The 20,110-nt window shown below is 39.9% G+C and overlaps 1 protein-coding gene across 1 annotated transcript in view; it reads right to left on the bottom strand.

Annotated features, from left to right (window-relative positions):
* Window positions 1–20,110, bottom strand: part of ADGB (androglobin) — a 243,507-nt gene that overhangs the window by 19,325 nt on the left and 204,072 nt on the right. The window contains exons 31-33 of the mRNA XM_026447399.1: window positions 18,704–18,880; window positions 17,804–17,906; window positions 8,930–9,151 (exon numbers count right to left, since the gene is read on the bottom strand). Of these exons, the coding sequence (XP_026303184.1) occupies window positions 8,930–9,151; window positions 17,804–17,906; window positions 18,704–18,880 (502 nt within the window). The remainder of the gene's footprint in view (window positions 1–8,929; window positions 9,152–17,803; window positions 17,907–18,703; window positions 18,881–20,110) is intronic.

Genomic DNA, 20,110 nt, shown 5'->3' with positions numbered 1-20,110 from the left:
ACTACTCATGATGTAAATGGCATATTAGGTGCCAAAGGAAATTTATGGCTATCAGAAAACCGCCTGCTTAGACACTGGGTGCTACTCCTTGAGGGATCAGTGCTTCACATACACATGTGTGCAGTCCTCAACCCTGTTACTTTTCTCCCAGAGGATGGTGAACCAGTCGAGCATGACTGCCAACAAATTGTAGCCCAGATGTATGCCGCCCAAGAGGATCTCTTAGAAGTCCCCTTAGCTAATCCTGACCTTAACTTACGTATCGGTGGAAGTTGATTTGTGGAGAATGGGATATGCCATTGGTTATGCCATAGTTAGTGATGTAACGGCACTTGAAAGTAAACTTCTTCCCCCAGGGACCATCACCCAGTTAGCAGAACTAGTGGTGCTTACCCGAGCCTTAGAACTGAGAAAGGAGAAAACAATAAATGTGTATACAGATATCAAGTATGTTTATCTAATCCTACATGCCCATGCTGCAATATGGAAAGAAAGGGAGTTCCTAACCTCTGGGGAACCCCCATTAAATATCACAAGGAAATTATGAAGTTATTGCACATCAAAAACCCAAGGAGATGGCAGTCTTACATTGCCAAAGCCATCAAAAAGGTGAAGGAGAAAAGGCAGAAGGAAACTGTCAGGCAGATACTGAGGCCAAAATTGTTTCCAGGCGGAATCTCCCATTAGAAATACCTATGGAAGGACCCTTGGCATGGAACAACCCTCTCCAAGAGATTAAGCCCCCGTATTCCCTGATTAAAATAGAATGAGGACTTTCATGGGGGCATAGTGTTCTCCCCTTGGGGTGGTTAATGACAGAAGAGGGAAAGGTACTCATATCTGAAGCCAGCCAGTGGAAAATACTTAAGGCCCTCCACCAAACTTTTCATATAGGTATTGAGAACACTCATCAAATGACCAAATCCCTATTTACAGGGCCAAATCTCCTCCAGACTATCCAACAAGTAGTCAAAGCCTGTGAGGTGTGCCAAAGGAATAATCCCTTGCTACATCTTAAGGCCACTCTGGGGGAAGAAAGAATAGGTCACTATCCCAGGGAGGACTGGCAGTTAGACTTCACCCATATGCCTAAGTCAAGGGGATTTCAATACTTGTTGGTCTGTGCTGATACCTTTATAAATTGGATAGAAGCCTTCCCCTGCAAGACAGAGAAGTCTCGGGAAGTGGTTAAAGTCCTAATTCATGAAATAATTTCTAGATTTGGGCTTCCCTAAAACTTACTAAGTGGCAATGGTCTGGCTTTTAAAACCACGGTAACTCAGGGTATTTCCAGGGCGCTAGGGATACAACATCACCTTCACTGTGTCTGGAGGCCACAATCCTCAGTGAAGGTTGAGAAGGCAAATTAAACACTCAAGGGGCACTTAAGGAAACTAACACAAGAAACTCATCTCCCATGGCCTACTCTCTTGTCCATGGCCTTTTTGGGAATCTGAAATTCTCCTCACAAAATGGAGCTCAGTCCATATGAAATGCTGTATGGATGACCTTTTCTCACAAATGACTTTTTACTTGATCAGGAAATGGCCAACTTGGTCAAGAATATAACTTCTTTGGCAAAATATCAACAAAACCTTAAAAACCTACCTGAAGGATGTCAAAGAGACAAGGGAACAGAGTTGTTCCAACTGGGAGATATAGTGTTGGTCAAGTCCCTCTCCTCTACCTCCCCATCCATGGATTCCTTGTGGGAAGGACCATATTTGGTAATCCTCTCTATCTCCACTGCATTTAAGGTGGCAGGAGGGGAATCTTGGATTCACCACACCAGAGTTAAACTTTGGACACCCCCTGAGGAACCTGCGGGACCATCAGTTCAGGAGTCCCAAGATCAGCCAGACCAGCCTCGATACACCTGCAAACTGTTGGAGGACTTGCGTCACCTATTCTGGAAGGAAATGTCACAGACTAAAAAGGCTCCTACAGCTGATCCTGAGGAAAAACCTTTTCCTACTTAAAAAAGATAAATGAAAACCTGTATAATCTTTAACACCTCTCCTTGCCCCTTTAATGGAATCCTTTTACTGTCTCATCACATTATTAAGCAGTATCCTAACCATACTCTATGCAGTAGGACTATATACTGTAGCTTCTGCCAGGACAGAAATCCAAATCACGTCAACCTTTTTTTCTATCCTCCTTCCTTCTGACAGCAATTTACTCCTACCTTTAACTTAGACTGGATAAAATGATCTCATCTTCTAGGTCACCCTCTTTACCTTCCTAGTTACTCTTTGCCTGTCTATCCCTCCTACTTCCTTGGATACCCCACATAGTCGCCCCTCCCCTTCTACTAGCTCCTAATTACCTCTACAAGGCTCTCAACTTAACCTACTCTCTGTTAAACCAGTCCAATCCTTCCCTGCCAAATGACTGTTGGCCTTGTATCTCTCTATCAGCCACTGCTTACATTGCCACTCCCATTCCTGCAGAAAATACTGCGTCTTTACTAACTTAACATACCACCCCAATTATGAAGGAAAAGACCCTTTCCAAATTCTAAATATGCAATCATTAGCTGACTTCTCCATCTCTGATAGGACCAAAAATACCCTAACAGGATGTGCAATCCAGCTTTTATGCTCTTACATTTCTAAACTCACCTACTACATGAGCAATGAAAAGCCCATACATGGCCCTGTGACTACAAATACCATGTTAACCTTCCAAGCCTCTTTATGCATCCAACACAACCTGTTATCAGGCCTGCCCATGGGGCATCTACTATCCCATCAGTGTAATTACACCTACAACTTCAAGCTCCATCTGATCAGAGTAACTTCCAGCTCACCCAAACAGCTCCATTCAGATGGCTTGTCCACTTCTCAGGGCCTCCAAAAATCATCACCTCCTTCCTACTTAACAAACAGTCTGGGTTTTGTAATGGCAAACATACTCCCTGTATGACCATTCACCCCTGGACCCACTACAGCAGCACCCCCACCACTAATGGATGCCTTCTCATCCCCTCTTTCAATCACTGTCTTGAATGGTTCCTAGTAGATAAAAAATGGTTTTTTTCTCCAATGGGAAAATAGAACACAGAGAGCCACTCAGTTTGCTCCCAACACCCCTTTCCAGCCACTCACCAGAGTTGCCTTGGCAAGTACTCTACAGGTATGGGAAAATGAAAACAACTAACTCACACCTTTTTAGCATACATAACCAGTTCTGTCTACCGAGCCAAGGCATATTCTTCTTATGTGGAACTTCAACTTATATCTGCCTCTCTACCAACTGGACAGGCACCTGCACCTTAGTCTTCCTAAGTTCCAACATTGACATTGTTCCAGGAAATCAGACCCTACCAGTGCCCCTCAGAGCTCAAGTCTGTCAGTGCAGGGTCGTACAATTAATACCCCTACTTATAGGGTTAGGAATGGCCACTGCTACAGGAACCAGAATAGCCAGTCTATCTACTTCATTATCCTACTACCACACACTCTCAAAGGATTTCTCAGACAGTTTGCAAGAAATAATGAAATCCATGCTTACTCTACCATCCCAAATAGACTCTTTGGCAGCAGTAACTCTCCAAAACCGCCGAGGCCTAGACCTCCTCACTGCTGAGAAAGGAGGACTTTGCACCTTCTTAGGGGAAGAGTGTTGCTTTTACACTAACCAGTCAGAGATAGTATGAAACACTGCCTGGCATTTACAGGGAAAGGCTTCTGAAATCAGACAAGACCTTTCAAACTCTTATACCAGCTTCTGGAGTTGGGGGACATGGCTTCTCCCCTTTCTAGTTCCTGCAACAGCCATCTTGCTATTAGTCACCTTCAGGCCCTGTATTTTTAGCCTCCTTGTCAAATTTGTTTCATCTGGGATCAAGGCCATCAAGCTACAGATGGTTTTACAAATGGAACCCCAAATAAGCTCAACTCACAACTTCTACTAAGGACCCCTGGACCAACCCACTGTCCCTTTGACTGGCCTAGAGAGCTCCCCTCTGGAGGACACTACAACTGCAGGGCCCCTTCTTTGCCCCCATCCAGCAGAAAGTAGCTAGAGCAGTCATCACCCAATTCCCAAAAGCAGTTGGGGTGTCCTGTTTAGAGGGGGGATCAAGAGGTGAAGCCAGCTGGACTTCCTGGGTCAAGTGGGGACTTGGAGAGCTTTTCTGTCATAGAAGAGTATTGTAAAATGCACCAATCAGCACGCTGTAAAAACGTAGCAATCAGTGTCCTGTAGCTAGCAAGAGGATTGTAAAATGCACCAATCAGTGCTTTGTAAAATGCCCCAATCAGCACTCCATAGAATGCACCAATCAACACTCTGTAAAATGCACCAATCAGCACTCTGTAAAATGCACCAATCATCAGGAGTCTAAAAGTAGCCAATTGCAGGGAGGACTGAAAAAAGGGCACTTTGATAGGGCAGAAACTGAACATGGGAGGGGACAAATAAGGGAATAAAAGTTGGCCACCCCCAGCCAGCAGCAGCAACCCGCTTGGGTTCCCTTCCATGCTGGGGAAGCTTTGTTCTTTTGCTCTTCACAATAAACCTTGCTACCACTCACTCTTTGGATCCATGACATCTTTAAGAGCTGTAACACTCACTGCGAAGGTCCGTGGCTTCATTCTTGGAGTTAGGGAGACCACGAACCCACTGGAAGGAACCAACTCTGGACACAGTGGCATGCAAACATTAAAATGATAATAAATATTTTCAAGTGTTTGAGAAATGTCTTGCAGATATTTTGTGCTTGGAGATAGGCTGCTTGGTCTAGGTCCTCCTTTCCTGCTGACTTTTATCTTTCCTCTCTGTTCTTATTTCTCCTCTCTATGCAAAAGTATACCTGCTCACAACTATGTAGACTTTATTGCACATGTCCAAAGACTCTGATGGCCAAAGGTGTGAATAAATTAGGAACAGATGAGCTGAAACTGGGGCATAAACTTCCATGCCTACTGGTCTGGGACTCTGGGTAAAAAAGAAGTCTGTTCTGTGACTGCCCCTGGGCTGGTATAAACTGATGAATCATGATTACAGTCAATTTTCTTAATTTAAAAATTACCTTATTAGTTTCAGAGCACAGTGTAGACTGCATGAGTGGAGGTTGGTGCAGCCTTGGAGAAAATATTAATGAAAGAAATTGAAGGTAACATAAATAAATAGAAAAACATCCTGTGTTCATAGACTGGAAGAATGAATGTTAAAATGTCCATGCCACTCAATGCATTCCACAAATTCAATGCAATCCCTACCAAAATTCTAATGTCATTCTCCAGAGAAGTAGACAAAAACATTCCTAAAATTTGTATGGAACCCCCAAAGGCCCTATATAGTCAAAGCTATCTGGACCAAAAATAACAAAGAGGGAGACATCAGCAGACTTCAAAATACATTACAAAGCTATACTAATCAAAACAACATGGTGCCTGCATAAAAACAGATACATCAACAAATGGAATAGAGGCTGAGTGTGGTGGCTCACGCCTGTCATCCTAGCACTTTGGGAGGCCAAGGTGGGAGGATAGCTTGAGCCCAGGAATTCAATAACAGCCTGGGCAATATGGTAAGACTTCATCTCTACAAAAAAAAAAAAAAAAAAGAAAAAAAAAGAAAAAATTAGCAAGGTGTGGTGGCACATTCCTGTAGTCTCAACTACTTAGGAAGCTGAGCTGGGAGAATTGCTTGAGCCCAGGACGTTGAGGCTGCACTGAGCTGTTACTGTGCCACTGAACTCCAGTTTGGGTGACCGAGCAAGGCCCTGTCTCAAAATAAAAACTAAACTGAAAACAAATGGAACAGAACACACAATGGGAAACGGAGATGTCTTCAATAAGTGGTGTTTGGAAAACCTGATATTCACATACAAAAGAACTAAAATGGACCTTTATGCAAGAATCAACTCAGGCCAGGGTGGCTCATGCCTGTAAACCCAGAACTTTAGGAGGCTGAGGCTGGAGAATTCTTTGAGCCCAGGAATTTGAGACTAGCCTGGGCAACATAGTGAGACCTCATCTCTATAAAAAATAAAATATTTACCAGAAATAGTGGCATGTGCTTATAGTCTCAGCTACTCAGGAGGCTGAGGTGGGCAGATCAATTGAGCCTAGGAAGTTGAGGCTGCAGTGAGCCATGATTGAGCCACTGTACTCCAACCTCTCTAAAAATAAAACAAAAAACAAAAAAATTAATTCAAAATAGGTTAAAAACTTAAACATAAGTCCAGAAACTATAAAACTACTAGAAGAAAAACAGGAGAAACAGCCCATGATATTAGTGTGGGCAATGTTTTCTTTGAAAATGATCCTAAGAACACAGAAACAAAAGTAAAAATAGACAAGTGGGGCTGTACCAAACTAAAAACCTTTGTTGTACAAATGAAACAATGAAAAGTGATGAGTCAACCCATGGGTTGAGTTAAAATATTCAGAAATCATTCATTGGATAAGAGGCTAATATTCAAGATATACAAAGAACTTAAGCTACTCAACAATAAGAAAGCAAATAACTAGATTTAAAAATGGGTAAAGAACCTGAATAGATATTACTTAAAAGAAGAGATACAAATGACCAACATGTATATAAAAAGATGATCAACATCTCCAGTCATCAGAAAAATGCACATTAAAACCACATTGAGATACCACCTCATACCTGTTACATTGGCTGTTATAAAAAAGATGAGAGATAACAAGCATTGGTGAGAGTGTGGATAAAAAGAAACTCAGGTACACTTTGGTGGTACTGGGAATTATTACAAGCCATTTGAAAAACCAGTATGGAGATTATTCGAAAAACTAAAAGTAGAATTACCACATGATCCAGCAATCCTGCTTGTGGGTATATATCCAAAGGAATTAATACAAGTACGTGAAAGAGGTGTCTGTACTTGTATGTGCATTACATTATTCACAACAGCCAACATATGGAAATGATCAAAGTACCCATCAATAGATGAATGGATTTTTCAAAATGTGGTATGTAGACACAATGGAATACTATTTAGTCTTTAACAAACAGAAAATTCTGTTATTTGCAACGTTATGGACAAACCTGGAGGACAAGATGCTAAGTAAAAAAGCCAGCCACGGAGAGACAAATACGGCATGGTCTCATTTATATGTGGAATCTAAAATGTTGAACATACAGATATTAGGATGGTGGTTACCAGAGGCTGGAGGGGTCATAGTGTAGTGGACAAGGAAAGGGAGAATGTTTGTCAAAGGGTACAGTTAGTTTCAGTTAGCTAGCAGGAATAGGTTCTGGTGTTCTGTTGCACAGCTTGGTGAACACAGCTAACAGTGTATTGGATGTTTCAAAATAGCTAACAGAGTGGATATTAAATGATCTCACCACAAGGAAATAATAAGTATTTTAGGTAATGAATACATTTATTAGCTTGATTTGATCATTCCATAACCTATACATGTATCAAAACATCCCATTGTACCCCATAAATATATATAATTATTTGCTAATTAAAAATAAAATGTCAAAAAGGATTACTTCGTTAGCACATAAGTAAGCAATTTGATATCAGAATTTAAGTTGCATTGTTTTGGCTACCTTTTTCTATTTTATAGATCTCTAATTAACTAAGGATGGGGAAATGTTTGTGTTCAGTTAGAGATCACAATAGATGGAGACCAAAGAGCTGGGTTTAAATCCAAGTTCTACCCAAACTGCATCAGTTTCCTGCTCTTGGGTGAGTCATTTGCAAATCCTGTCATTTTAGAAGTGGAGATAGCAATATATGCTTTCTCTAATTTATGTAATCTCAAGTGAGATAAGAGATGGAAAAATTACTCTACAAATTAAATATTAATATTAAATGGAATGTGTTCTAATAAGTTTTACTGCTACCATCATGTGAGCTATTACCTATTGAATGGGCATATACTTTCAATATATTGCTTAAAAAATATCAGAATCTCCTGTTAGTACAGTAAAAGATTCCTTTGAATTTTGGAATTTCCTTTGAATTTTGAAATTCCTTTGAATTTTGGAATGTCCTTATGGAAATCACTTAAGGACATGCTTTAGCTTTAAACACTTCTTAATTTTAAAATTCTCAGAATGGTTTAGCAATTTTGAGAAAAGAACCATTGTTGGCTTTTCTGAGAATACTTCTTATTAAGATTTCCTTCTTTGCTGCCTGGTTCAAAACACACAGAAAAATAGAGAGTAAGATTATACTACTGATCCAGGTTTAATAGGAGGATGTGGCTTGATGTGAGAGACAAATGGGTCATGAGCACCTGAAGCTGACTGACTGTTCCAGCACAGCCTAGGTAGTGCTCACACCTGAAGGAAGAACCTCATTTATTCTCTCCAAATACATTAACAGGACATTTTGTTCCCTTTAAGACAGGAGGAGTTGAGGAGTTGCTTAGGAATTCATGGAAACTAGGAGTGTGGAAAGGCATTTTCCTTTGATCAGGGATTTAGTTCAGTTTAGTGAAAAGATATGAATCCACATAGAAATGAATCAAATCAGGGTGACTTGTGCACCACTGAAAATTGCTCATTTTCAACATTTAAAAAACTATATTCTTAAAATTTGTTATTAAAGGTAAAAAGGAAATCTATCATGTAGCATGCTACAGTAACACACACAAAAAAATCTGTGTTTAACGACAAGTGTACGTGTAAATGCTGGCATTTTATTTTTAGCATTTGTAGACACAGAAAGCATATACACAGAAAAAAATATATACCTGCAAATTTGTGTGTGTGTGTGGGGGGGGCTTTTGCTTGCTTTTATCTTTTGGTTAATATTTTGTAATCAGGTCCTTGAGCAAATTCCCAACTGTTAAGTAAAATGAAAATCTACAAATCGAAAAGACATCTTTTCTACTTTTATAGCCCTAGCCATCACTTAGGTTTAAGTTAAAATCCTTTCCACAATTTTTATTTGAAAATACATGTTTATCTTACCAATGACAGCAATACTTACTAATGTTTTCCTTCCATGTGCTCTGCTCACGCTCTTCCTTCCCTGGTGAAGATGCTCCTCCACTTTCGCTACTCATGGATTTTGCCACATCCCTCAAGCCCCTGGTCAATTGCCACTTCTTCCACGCCACACTCCCTGATCCTGTTTGTGTCATCTCCCTGCTCTCTGAACCTGCAGAATTCTTTGAGTTTGGCTCTTTTACACCACTTGCAGCTGTTTCTACTACAATAAGACATGTGCATTACTGAAAAAGCTTGCATTCCATGAAATCACATGCAAAGAGTAACAGGGCTTGATGATGGGAGCACAGATTTAGAGCAGATGACTCAAAAGCTCTATAACTTCTAACCAGAGCACTAGCAAAAGTAATGACTGTCACCCTAGAAGGCTGACCCAGGCAGAAAGTGTGTCTGGAAACTGCCTCCATGTATTAAAATGTCACATAATAGAGGCTTTTAGAAGTTGGGACAACATAAATGGAAATGGGATATTCGAATTATTGGGGCTGCTGTGAAGGTGGGCCCTGCAGGAAGTACAACTAGCCCTATGCTGACAATGGTTCATAATGGATAGACCTTTATTTAAAATTGTCTTAAAATCGAGCTGAACAGAGCTTTTTCTTATGATGTCATAAAGCTGGGAAGTTTTTTCTTGATACTCTGAGTCTATTTAGTGTTACAGATCCCTAGCCTAGGAAAAACTGTAAAACCTACCACAATTTCCACATTATATATAGACATTATTTTCCTATTTATCAGTTGCAAGTGACCAAATTCATGTTATGTTTTGCATTGAATGAAAGGTGGCAATAGGAAAGTACTTAAGGGCATGAAGAAATGTTGAAATAAAAGGCAGATATTCAGTAGTCAAAGGTCGATTTCCGAAAAATATTATTAAAGTTGATGTATCCCTAGAGCAAGACTTGAGAAGATTGAGGAGAAAAAAATAGAGGTAAAAAGGAAACTTATTCCAGTAAGTTGAACTTACATAACATCGACAAATTTCTTATAAAATGTAGTTTACTATTCCAGGCACAGTAAGAAATAAAATAACTAAATAGTGAGACATACAGGGTACATATGAGTCTAAATTGAAATTCAAGAATAGGTAAAATTATTTGATGGTGATGGGGGTCAAACTAGTTGTTACCTTGAGGGAGGAAATGACTTGGAAACAAATGAGCAGGACTTTCAGTATGTGGTAAGTGTTTCTAATCTTGATCTAAACAGTGGCTACTGAGTATTCACATGCAAAAATTAATCAACCCATACAGTTACAATTGGTGGCTTTTATTGTATGTGTGTTCTATGACAGGGTCAGGCTCTCTGAGTCCTGTTCTCAACTAGGCCTTGTCCTTGACCTGGTGACCCCAGTTTTAGCAAAAAGTCCTACTAAGTCAGTTTATCCAGAATCCTTCCACCCTTGATACCTAATCAAGTTCCTCTTTCCTGACCCTTGACGTCTAACCAAGTTCCTCTTAGTAATTTACCAACTACTCCCTCACCTGTACCATTGGTTTTAAATCCCCACTTGTTCCTGTTGTATCTACAGTTGAATTCAACCTTTCTCCCCTACTTCAGTAGTCTGGAATAAAGTCTTTTGGTCATTTTTAATGTATTCAGTGTAATATTTTATACATATACATTAAAACAAAATATAAAAAAGTAATAAATCTATAGCCTAAAGGACAAGAACTGAATCCTATTCACCTTTGTTTTCCTAGCATTACATTAGACTCCAGTAGAGGAGTGAGTACTTGAGGAGTTAGAAATATTCAAATCCCAACTTCATCACTTTTGAGATGGATGACTTAGGAAAGATAAGGTGGCTCTCTGAGCTTTGGTCTCTTTATCTCTAAGATGACAAGAGTAAGTAATACATAGCTCATAGCTGCTATAGGTTAAAGTGAGCTAACACATGTAAAATGCTTTGCCTATCCCAGGATAACAGAAATAGGATGGTATTTGCCATTCACACTGTTCATATGTAAAGTTAAGAGATACTATTTTTATAACAATTATTGAATTAAATTCCTGAATATATACAAATGGAAAAGCAAGATTTGGGATGTGAATGCCTTCTGCCTCCATGGACACCTCAGTGTGGCGATAATGCAATAGGTCAAGTGGCTGTGAGAAGACACTGGCATTATGAAGGGCCTGTCTGCAGGCCAATTCTGTCTCTGGCTCTGAACTTAGAATATTACTGATGGTCTCTGGTGCCTGTGTGCTTATTGATAAATTGGAATAATAATATAATATATACTTAAATGGCTTGATGTATGACTTCTTTTTGTTATTGTTTATTATTATTACTAGAAAGGTGCCAGATTTATAGTAATAAACCTATCTTCAAGTTTTATACTGCTACTTTCTTTTTTTTATTATTTTTATTTTTTTATTATTATACTTTAAGTTCTAGGGTACATGTGCATAACTTGCAGGTTTGTTACATATGTATACTTGTGCCATGTTGGTGTGCTGCACCCATCAACTCATCAGCACCCATCAATTTGTCATTTATATCAGGTACAACTCCCAGTGCAATCCTTCCCCCCTCCCCACTCCCCATGATAGGCCCCGATGTGTGATGTTCCCCTTCCCGAGTCCAAGTGATGTCATTGTTCAGTTCCCACCAATGAGTGAGAACATACTGTGTTTGGTTCTCTGTCCTTGTGATAGTTTGCTAAGAATGATGGTTTCCAGCTGCATCCATGTCCCTACAAAGGACGCAAACTCATCCTTTTTTATGGCTGCATAATATTCCATGGTGTATATGTGCCACATTTTCTTAATCCAGTCTATCACAGATGGACATTTGGGTTGATTCCAAGACTTTGCTATTGTGAATAGTGCCGCAATAAACATACGTGTGCATGTGTCTTTATAGCAGCATGATTTATAATCCTTTGGGTATATACCCAGTAGTGGGATGGCTGGGTCATATGGTACATCTAGTTCTAGATCCTTGAGGAATTGCCATACTGTTTTCCAAAATGGTTGAACTAGTTTACAATCCCACCAACAGTGTAAAAATATTCCTATTTCTCCATATCCTCTCCAGCACCTGTTGTTTCCTGACTTTCAATGATTGCCATTCTAACTGGTATGTGATGGTATCTCCTTGTGGTTTTGATTTGCATTTCTCTAATGGCGAGTGATGATGAGCATGTTTTCATGTGTCTGTTGGCTGTGTGAATGTCTTTTTTTGAGAAATGTCTGTTCATATCCTTTGCCCACTTTTTGATGGGGTTGTTTGTTTTCTTCTTGTAAATTTGTTTGAGTTCTTTGTAGATTCTGGATATTAGCCCTTTGTCAGATCAGTAGATTGCAAAAATTTTCTCCCATTCTGTAGGTTGCCTGTTCACTCTGATGGTAGTTTCTTTTGCTGTGCAGAAGCACTTTAGTTTAATCATATCCCATTTGTCAATTTTGGCTTTTGCTGCCGTTGCTTTTGGTGTTTTAGACATGAAGTCCTTGCCCATGCCTATGTCCTGAATGGTACCACCTAGGTTTTCTTCTAGGGTTTTTATGGTATTAGGCCTGACATTTAAGTCTCTAGTCCATCTTGAATTAATCTTCGTATAAGGAGTAAGGAAAGGATCCAGTTTCAGCTTTCTACTTATGGCTAGCCAATTTTCCCAGCACCATTTATTAAATAGGGAATCCTTTCCCCATTTCTTGTTTCTCTCAGGTTTGTCAAAGATCAGATGGCTGTAGATGTGTGGTATTACTTCTGAGGACTCTGTTCTGTTCCATTGGTCTATATCTCTGTTTTGGTACCAGTACCATGCTGTTTTGGTTACTGTAGCCTTGTAGTAAAGTTTGAAGTCAGCTAGCGTGATGCCTCCAGCTTTATTCTTTTGACTTAGGATTGTCTTGGCAATGTGGGCTCTTTTTTGGTTCCATATGAACTTTAAAGCAGTTTTTTCCAATTCGGTGAAGAAACTCATTGGTAGCTTGATGGGGATGGCATTGAATCTATAAATTACCTTGGGCAGTATGGCCATTTTCACAATATTGATTCTGCCTATCCATGAGCATGGTATGTTCTTCCATTTGTTTGTGTCCTCTTTGATTTCACTGAGCAGTGGTTTGTAGTTCTCCTTGAAGAGGTCCTTTACATCCCTTGTAAGTTGGATTCCTAGGTATTTGATTCTCTTTGAAGCAATTGTGAATGGAAGTTCATTCCTGATTTGGCTCTCTGCTTGTCTGTTACTGGTGTATAAGAATGCTTGTGATTTTTGCACATTAATTTTGTATCCTGAGACTTTGCTGAAGTTGCTTATCAGCTTAAGAAGATTTTGGGCTGAGACGATGGGGTTTTCTAAATACACAATCATGTCATCTGCAAACAGGGACAATTTGACTTCCTCTTTTCCTAACTGAATACCCTTGATTTCTTTCTCTTGCCTGATTGCCCTAGCCAGAACTTCCAACACTATGTTGAATAGGAGTGGTGAGAGAGGGCATCCCTGTCTTGTGCCAGTTTTCAAAGGGAACTTTTCCAGTTTTTGCCCATTCAGTATGATATTAGCTGTGGGTTTGTCATAAATAGCTCTTATTATTTTGAGGTACGTTCCATCAATACCGAATTTGTTGAGCGTTTTTAGCATGAAGGGCTGTTGAATTTTGTCAAAAGCCTTTTCTGCATCTATTGAGATAATCATGTGGTTCTTGTCTTTGGTTCTGTTGATATGCTGGATTACGTTGATTGATTTGCGAATGTTGAACCAGCCTTGCATCCCAGGGATGAAGCCCACTTGATCATGGTGGATAAGCTTTTTGATGTGCTGCTGAATCCGGTTTGCCAGTGTTTTATTGAGGATTTTTGCATTGATGTTCATCAGGGATATTGGTCTAAAATTTTCTTTTTTTGTTGTGTCTCTGCCAGGCTTTGGTATCAGGATGATGTTGGCCTCATAAAATGAGTTAGGGAGGATTCCCTCTATTCAATTGATTGGAATAGTTTCAGAAGGAATGGTACCAGCTCCTCTTTGTACCTCTGGTAGAATTCAGCTGTGAATCCATCTGGTCCTGGACTTTTTTTGGTTGGTAGGCATTAATTATTGCCTCAATTTCAGAGCCTGCTATTGGTCTATTCAGGGATTCAACTTCTTCCTGGTTTAGTCTTGGAAGAGTATAAGTGTCCAGGAAATTATCCATTTCTTCTAGATTTTCTAGTTGATTTGCGTAGAGGTGTTTATAGTATTCTCTGATGGTAGTTTGTATTTCTGTGGGGTTGGTGGTGATATCCCCTTTATCATTTTTAATTACATCTATTTGATTCCTCTCTCTTCTCTTCTTTATTAGTCTTGCTAGTGGTCTGTCAATTTTGTTGATCTTTTCAAAAAACCAACTCCTGGATTCATTGATTTTTTGGAGGGTTTTTTGTGTCTCTATCTCCTTCAGTTCCACTCTGATCTTAGTTATTTCTTGCCTTCTGCTAGCTTTTGAATGTGTTTGCTCTTGCTTCTCCAGTTCTTTTAATTGTGATGTTAGAGTGTCAATTTTAGATCTTTCCAGCTTTCTCTTGTGGGCATTTAGTGCTATAAATTTCCCTCTACACACTGTTTTAAATGTGTCCCAGAGATTCTAGTATGTTGTATCTTTGTTCTCATTGGTTTCAAAGAACATCTTTATTTCTGCCTTCATTTCGTTATGTGCCCAGTAGTCATTCAGGAGCAGGTTGTTCAGTTTCCATGTAGTTGAGCGGTTTTGATTGAGTTTCTTAGTCCTGAGTTCTAGTTTGATTGCACTGTGGTCTGAGAGACAGTTTGTTATAATTTCTGTTCTTTTACATTTGCTAAGGAGTGCTTTACTTTCAATTATGTGGTCAATTTTGGAATAAGTGCGATGTGGTGCTGAGAAGAATGTATATTCTGTTGACTTGGGGTGGAGAGTTCTATAGATGTCTATTAGGTCCGCTTGGTGCGGAGATGAGTTAAATTCCTGGATATTCTTGTTAACTTTCTGTCTCGTTGATCTGTCTAATGTTGACAGTGGAGTGTTGAAGTCTCCCATTATTATTGTATGGGAGTCTAAGTCTCTTTGTAAGTCTCTAAGGACTTGTTTTATGAATCTGGGTGCTCCTGTATTGGGTGCATATATATTTAGGATAGTTAGCTCTTCCTGTTGAATTGATCCCTTTACCATTATCTAATGGCCTTCTTTGTCTCTTTTGATCTTTGATAGTTTAAAGTCTATTTTATCAGAGACTAGGATTGCAACCCCTGCTTTTTTTTGTTCTTCATTTGCTTGGTAGATCTTCCTCCATCCCTTTATTTTGCGCCTATGTATGTCTCTGCATGTGAGATGCGTCTCCTGAATACAGCGGACTGATGGGTCTTTACTCTTCATCCAGTTTGCCAGTCTGTGTCTTTTAATTGGACCATTTAGTCCGTTAACATTTAAGGTTAGTATTGTTATGTGTGAACTTGATCCTGCCATTATGATATTAACTGGTTATTTTGCTTGTTAGTTGATGCAGTTTCTTCCTAGCCTCGATGGTCTTTACATTTTGGCATGTTTTTGCAATGGCTGGTACCGGTTGTTCCTTTCCATGTTTAGGGCTTCCTTCAGGGTCTCTTGTAAGGCAGGCCTGGTGGTGACAAAATCTCTAAGCATTTGCTTATCTGTAAAGGATTTTATTTCTCCTTCACTTATGAAACTTAGTTTGGCTGGATATGAAATTCTGGGTTTAAAATTCTTTTCTTTAAGAACGTTGAATATTGGCCCCCACTCTCTTCTGGCTTGTAGAGTTTCTGCTGAGAGATCTGCTGTTAGTCTGATGGGCTTCCCTTTGTGGGTAACCCGACCTTTCTCTCTGGCTGCCCTTAAGATTTTTTCCTTCATTTCAACTTTGGTGAATCTGGCAATTATGTGTCTTGGAGTTGCTCTTCTCGAGGAGTATCTTTGTGGTGTTCTCTGTATTTCCTGAATTTGAATGTTGGCCTGCCCTACTAGGTTGGGGAAGTTCTCCTGGATGATATCCTGAAGAGTGTTTTCCAACATGGTTCCATTTTCCCCCTCACTTTCAGGTACCCCAATCAGACGTAGATTTGGTCTTTTTACATAATCCCATACTTCTTGCAGGCTTTGTCCATTTCTTTTTCTTCTTTTTTCTTTTGGTTTCTCTTCTCGCTTCATTTCATTCATTTGATCCTCCATCGCTGATACTCTTTCTTCCAGTTGATCAAGTCAGTTACTGAAGCTTGGTCATTTGTCACGTATTTCTCATGTCATGGTTTTCATCTCTGTCATTTCGTTTATGGACTTCTCTGCATTAATTATTCTAGCTATCAATTCTTCCACTCTTTTTTCAAGATTTTTAGTTTCTTTGCGCTGGGTACGTAATTCCTCCTTTAGCTCTGAGAGGTTTGATGGACTGAAGCCTTCTTCTCTCATCTCGTCAAAGTCATTCTCTGACCAGCTTTGATCCATTGCTGGCGATGAGCTGCGCTCCTTTGCAGGGGGAGATGCGCTCTTATTTTTTGAATTTCCAGCTTTTCTGCCCTGCTTCTTCCCCATCTTTGTGGTTTTATCTACTTCTGGTCTTTGATGATGGTGACGTACTTATGGGGTTTTGGTATAGGTGTTCTTCCTGTTTGATACTTTTCCTTCTAATAGTCAGGACTCTCAGCTGTAGGTCTTTTAGAGATTGCTTGAGGTCCACTCCAGACCCTGTTTGCCTGGGTATCAGCAGCAGAGGTTGCAGAAGATAGAATATTGCTGAACAGCGAGTGTACCTGTCTGATTCTTACTTTGGAAGCTTCCTCTCAGGGGTGTACTCCACCCTGTGAGGTGTGGGGTGTCAGACTGCCCCTAGTGGGGGACGTCTCCCAGTTAGGCTACTTAGGGGTCAGGGACCCACTTGAGCAGGCAGTCTGTCCCTTCTCAGATCTCAACCTCCATGTTGGGAGATCCACTGCTCTCTTCAAAGCTGTCAGACAGAGTTGTTCAGGTCTGCATAGGCCTCTGCTGCTTCCCCTGTTGTTTTTTTTTAGCTGTGCCCTGTCCCCAGAGGTGGAGTCTACAGAGACAGGCAGGTTTCCTTGAGCTGCTGTGAGCTCCACCCAATTCGAGCTTCTCAGTGGCTTTGTTTACCTACTTAAGCCTCAGCAATGGCAGGCGCCCCTCCCCCAGCCTCGCTGCTGCCTTGTGGTTAGATCACAGACTGCTGTGCTAGCAATGAGGGAGGCTCCGTGGCCGTGGGACCCTCCCGGCCAGGTGTGGGTATAATCTCCTGGTGTGCCCGTTTCCTTAAAGTGCAGTATTGGGGTGGGAATTACCCGATTTTCCAGGTGTTGTGTGTCTCAGTTCGCCTGGCTAGGAAAAGGGATTCCCTTCCCCCTTGCGCTTCCCAGGTCAGGCAATGCCTCGCCCTGCTTCAGCTCTCGCTGGTCAGGCTGCAGCAGCTGACCAGCACTGATTGTCCGGCACTCCCCAGTGAGATGACCCCAGTACCTCTGTTGAAAATGCAGAAATCACGGGTCTTCTGTGTCGCCAGCGCCGGGAGTTGCAGACTGGAGCTGTTCCTATTCAGCCATCTTGCTCCGCCCCTTATACTGCTACTTCCTAACTAGGTTGCATCATTCTTTCTGGTTTTATAATTTGTTAAGTGGAGAAAATCACATCTCCTTGCACAGTGTGGGTGATGGGGGAGATGTAGGACTTAAATGGGAAAATGTGTGAAGTGATCTGAAAATTGAAGCACTGTTCATGTAGTTATCTGAAATTGTGCAACTTTTTATGATCCTCAAGGAATGAGATTCTGAGATGTCTCCTTTTTACCAAGCACAACCCACTGATTATTTTTTAAGAAGTGCCAGTCACAGCTCTGTGCTCTGAGGCAGCTGGGGCAGGATCCACTGACCTTCTTCCTTTGGTTTAGTTTGGCTTTCAGATATAGGTGGACTCTCAGCATCAGATGTTCTCTTAATGAACCCGCTAAGGTAATGCAGACGGGCCTGAGAAGCCTAAAGAACAAACATGAGCAGCTTTTTAAAAGCTCTTCAAAAGCAACAACAAGTACAGGTAATACATATTAATGGTATTCAATTGAAAAACAAAACAGGAAAATGTGAATTGAATAGGGCATTCTAAATGAAGCAGGCCAGCTCTTCTTCATTATCAGATAAACTCAAATTCTGAATCATCCATGATTTTGACAGTCATTTTTGAGAATAGATGAAGCAGCAGCCCTAAAAAGAATACGTTTCTGGGCATACTATCTTAGATGCAGCGATTCCTGAATCTTTTTCATCTGCCCCAATAACCCTGAATTGTGACACGAAGCCCTTACATGGTAACAGTGTCACTGTGGCAATCACTTTTATAGGAGATAGGTCAGACACTCTCTAGTGTCTTTAGACACTAAAGAGTAGATGTGTATATTCCACAAGGGGGCAGCACATGGTTTTTAATCCATCTAAGGCTGTGCAAAGTGTAGTAAAGCACATATTAAACATTTGAATGCTTTCTTACTTGGGGGTGTTAAGAGCAGACATGCAGATAGCCAGGGCTATGTGAAAGAATGAGGTAACCCATAGTGTGGGCGTATAATTGGTACCACCATGTGCTTTGTTTTTGCAAGTCCTTTGGGTAATCAGGAGGGTAGCATTTTACAATGTGGTTCTTCAGTGTCTGTCTGATAAAATTTCAGATACCATTGCTAAAGGACAGGCTATATGGTTTTTATCAGCATGACTATTTTTTTTCAGAGCATGCCTAAGGAGGAAAAGTAAAAGATGACAGCTTTTTGAAGTCAGATGACCTTGATTGCTCTTCCTGGCTCAGTTGTCTCCCATGCTTGTTTCATGGCTCGGATTTCATCTGCTCGTTCTGTATCCTTTTTCACTTCAAATAATTCTGATTCACTGTGTTCAGTGACCAACCTCAAAATCCAGTAGGGCTTATTTGAGTCTTCTTGTTGAGGGTGAACAGTGGATATCTGATAAAGTAAAATAAAAACCTGTGGGTTGCATGCTTTCCTCCTTTCAAAAGGGTCTATATTTTACCTTATGATACATAATTTCACTATTAGGTATTTCCTGGCGATAAATGAAAACATATATTCACAAAAGACTTGTACAAAAATGTTCATTGCAGTCTTATTCATAATACACACAAAAAGCCAACATATATGTCTATCAATCAAGGAATGGATAAACAAATTGTAATATAGTCATATAATTGGGTTCTGCTTAATATTAAAAAGTAATAAACTACTGATATACACCACAGACAGATATTATACTTTGATAAAGAAGTTAAGCACAAAAGGGTACATCATCTTGTATGTCATTTGTATAAAATTCTAGAGCAATTTAGTCAAGACTAATCTATGGTGACTGAAAGATCAGTTGTTACCAGGAGATGAGGTGTGAGAATCAGAAAATGGAATGCAAAGAAGTTTGAGATAATTCCTGAGCTTATGGAAATAATCTATAATTTATATCTTGATAGGGGCATGGATTACATGGTGTATACATTGATCAAATCTCACTGAATATTACAACTGTGATTTGTGCATTTCATGTATGCAAATTTTACTTAAAAACTGTACACACTAAATTATAAATTGTAATTATGTTCACTCATAGCATCTCTTCACAAAAATGAGAGCAGGATAGTTGATCATTTCCAGGTCTGTATATACTTGCTATATAGTCGTTATGAAAATTCACAGCATTTTAATGTCTCATGGGATCACCTGCATGGAATGGACCATAGGCTGGGAACAGAGGCTTGAAACTAATGTGGTTACATAGAACTTTACATAAGGTCGAGACTATGTCAATTATCACTGATAAATAATGCAGTTGGGAAGAGTGGATTGATATAACCACTGAATACAGTTTCCACCTGCAGTTTGATTTCAGTGTTACCAAAATGACCTTGCTTTCTACAATATTTCCCTAATATTCTGGTGAGAATTGACTTTCACAATTTGAAATTATTTTATTTCCTCCTTTTAACACAGGGTACATTAGCGTTTATTATTTTTTAAATTTCTTAATAGATGAATTTATCAGAGATTTTTCTGGGATCAAGATTTGATTAGGAAAGGGAGCACTGTGAAGGTACTAAGGGAGGTCTTCTTGTAGGAATCTATGGATTGGGTTAATCTTATTTACTTCAGGGTAGACTTCAGCTAAGAGATAAAATCTTTGAAATCTTT

The sequence above is a fragment of the Piliocolobus tephrosceles genome, chromosome 5, assembly GCF_002776525.5.
Source record: "Piliocolobus tephrosceles isolate RC106 chromosome 5, ASM277652v3, whole genome shotgun sequence".
Classification (NCBI taxonomy): Eukaryota; Metazoa; Chordata; class Mammalia; order Primates; family Cercopithecidae; genus Piliocolobus; species Piliocolobus tephrosceles.
This window is presented reverse-complemented; position numbering and strand designations above follow the sequence as displayed.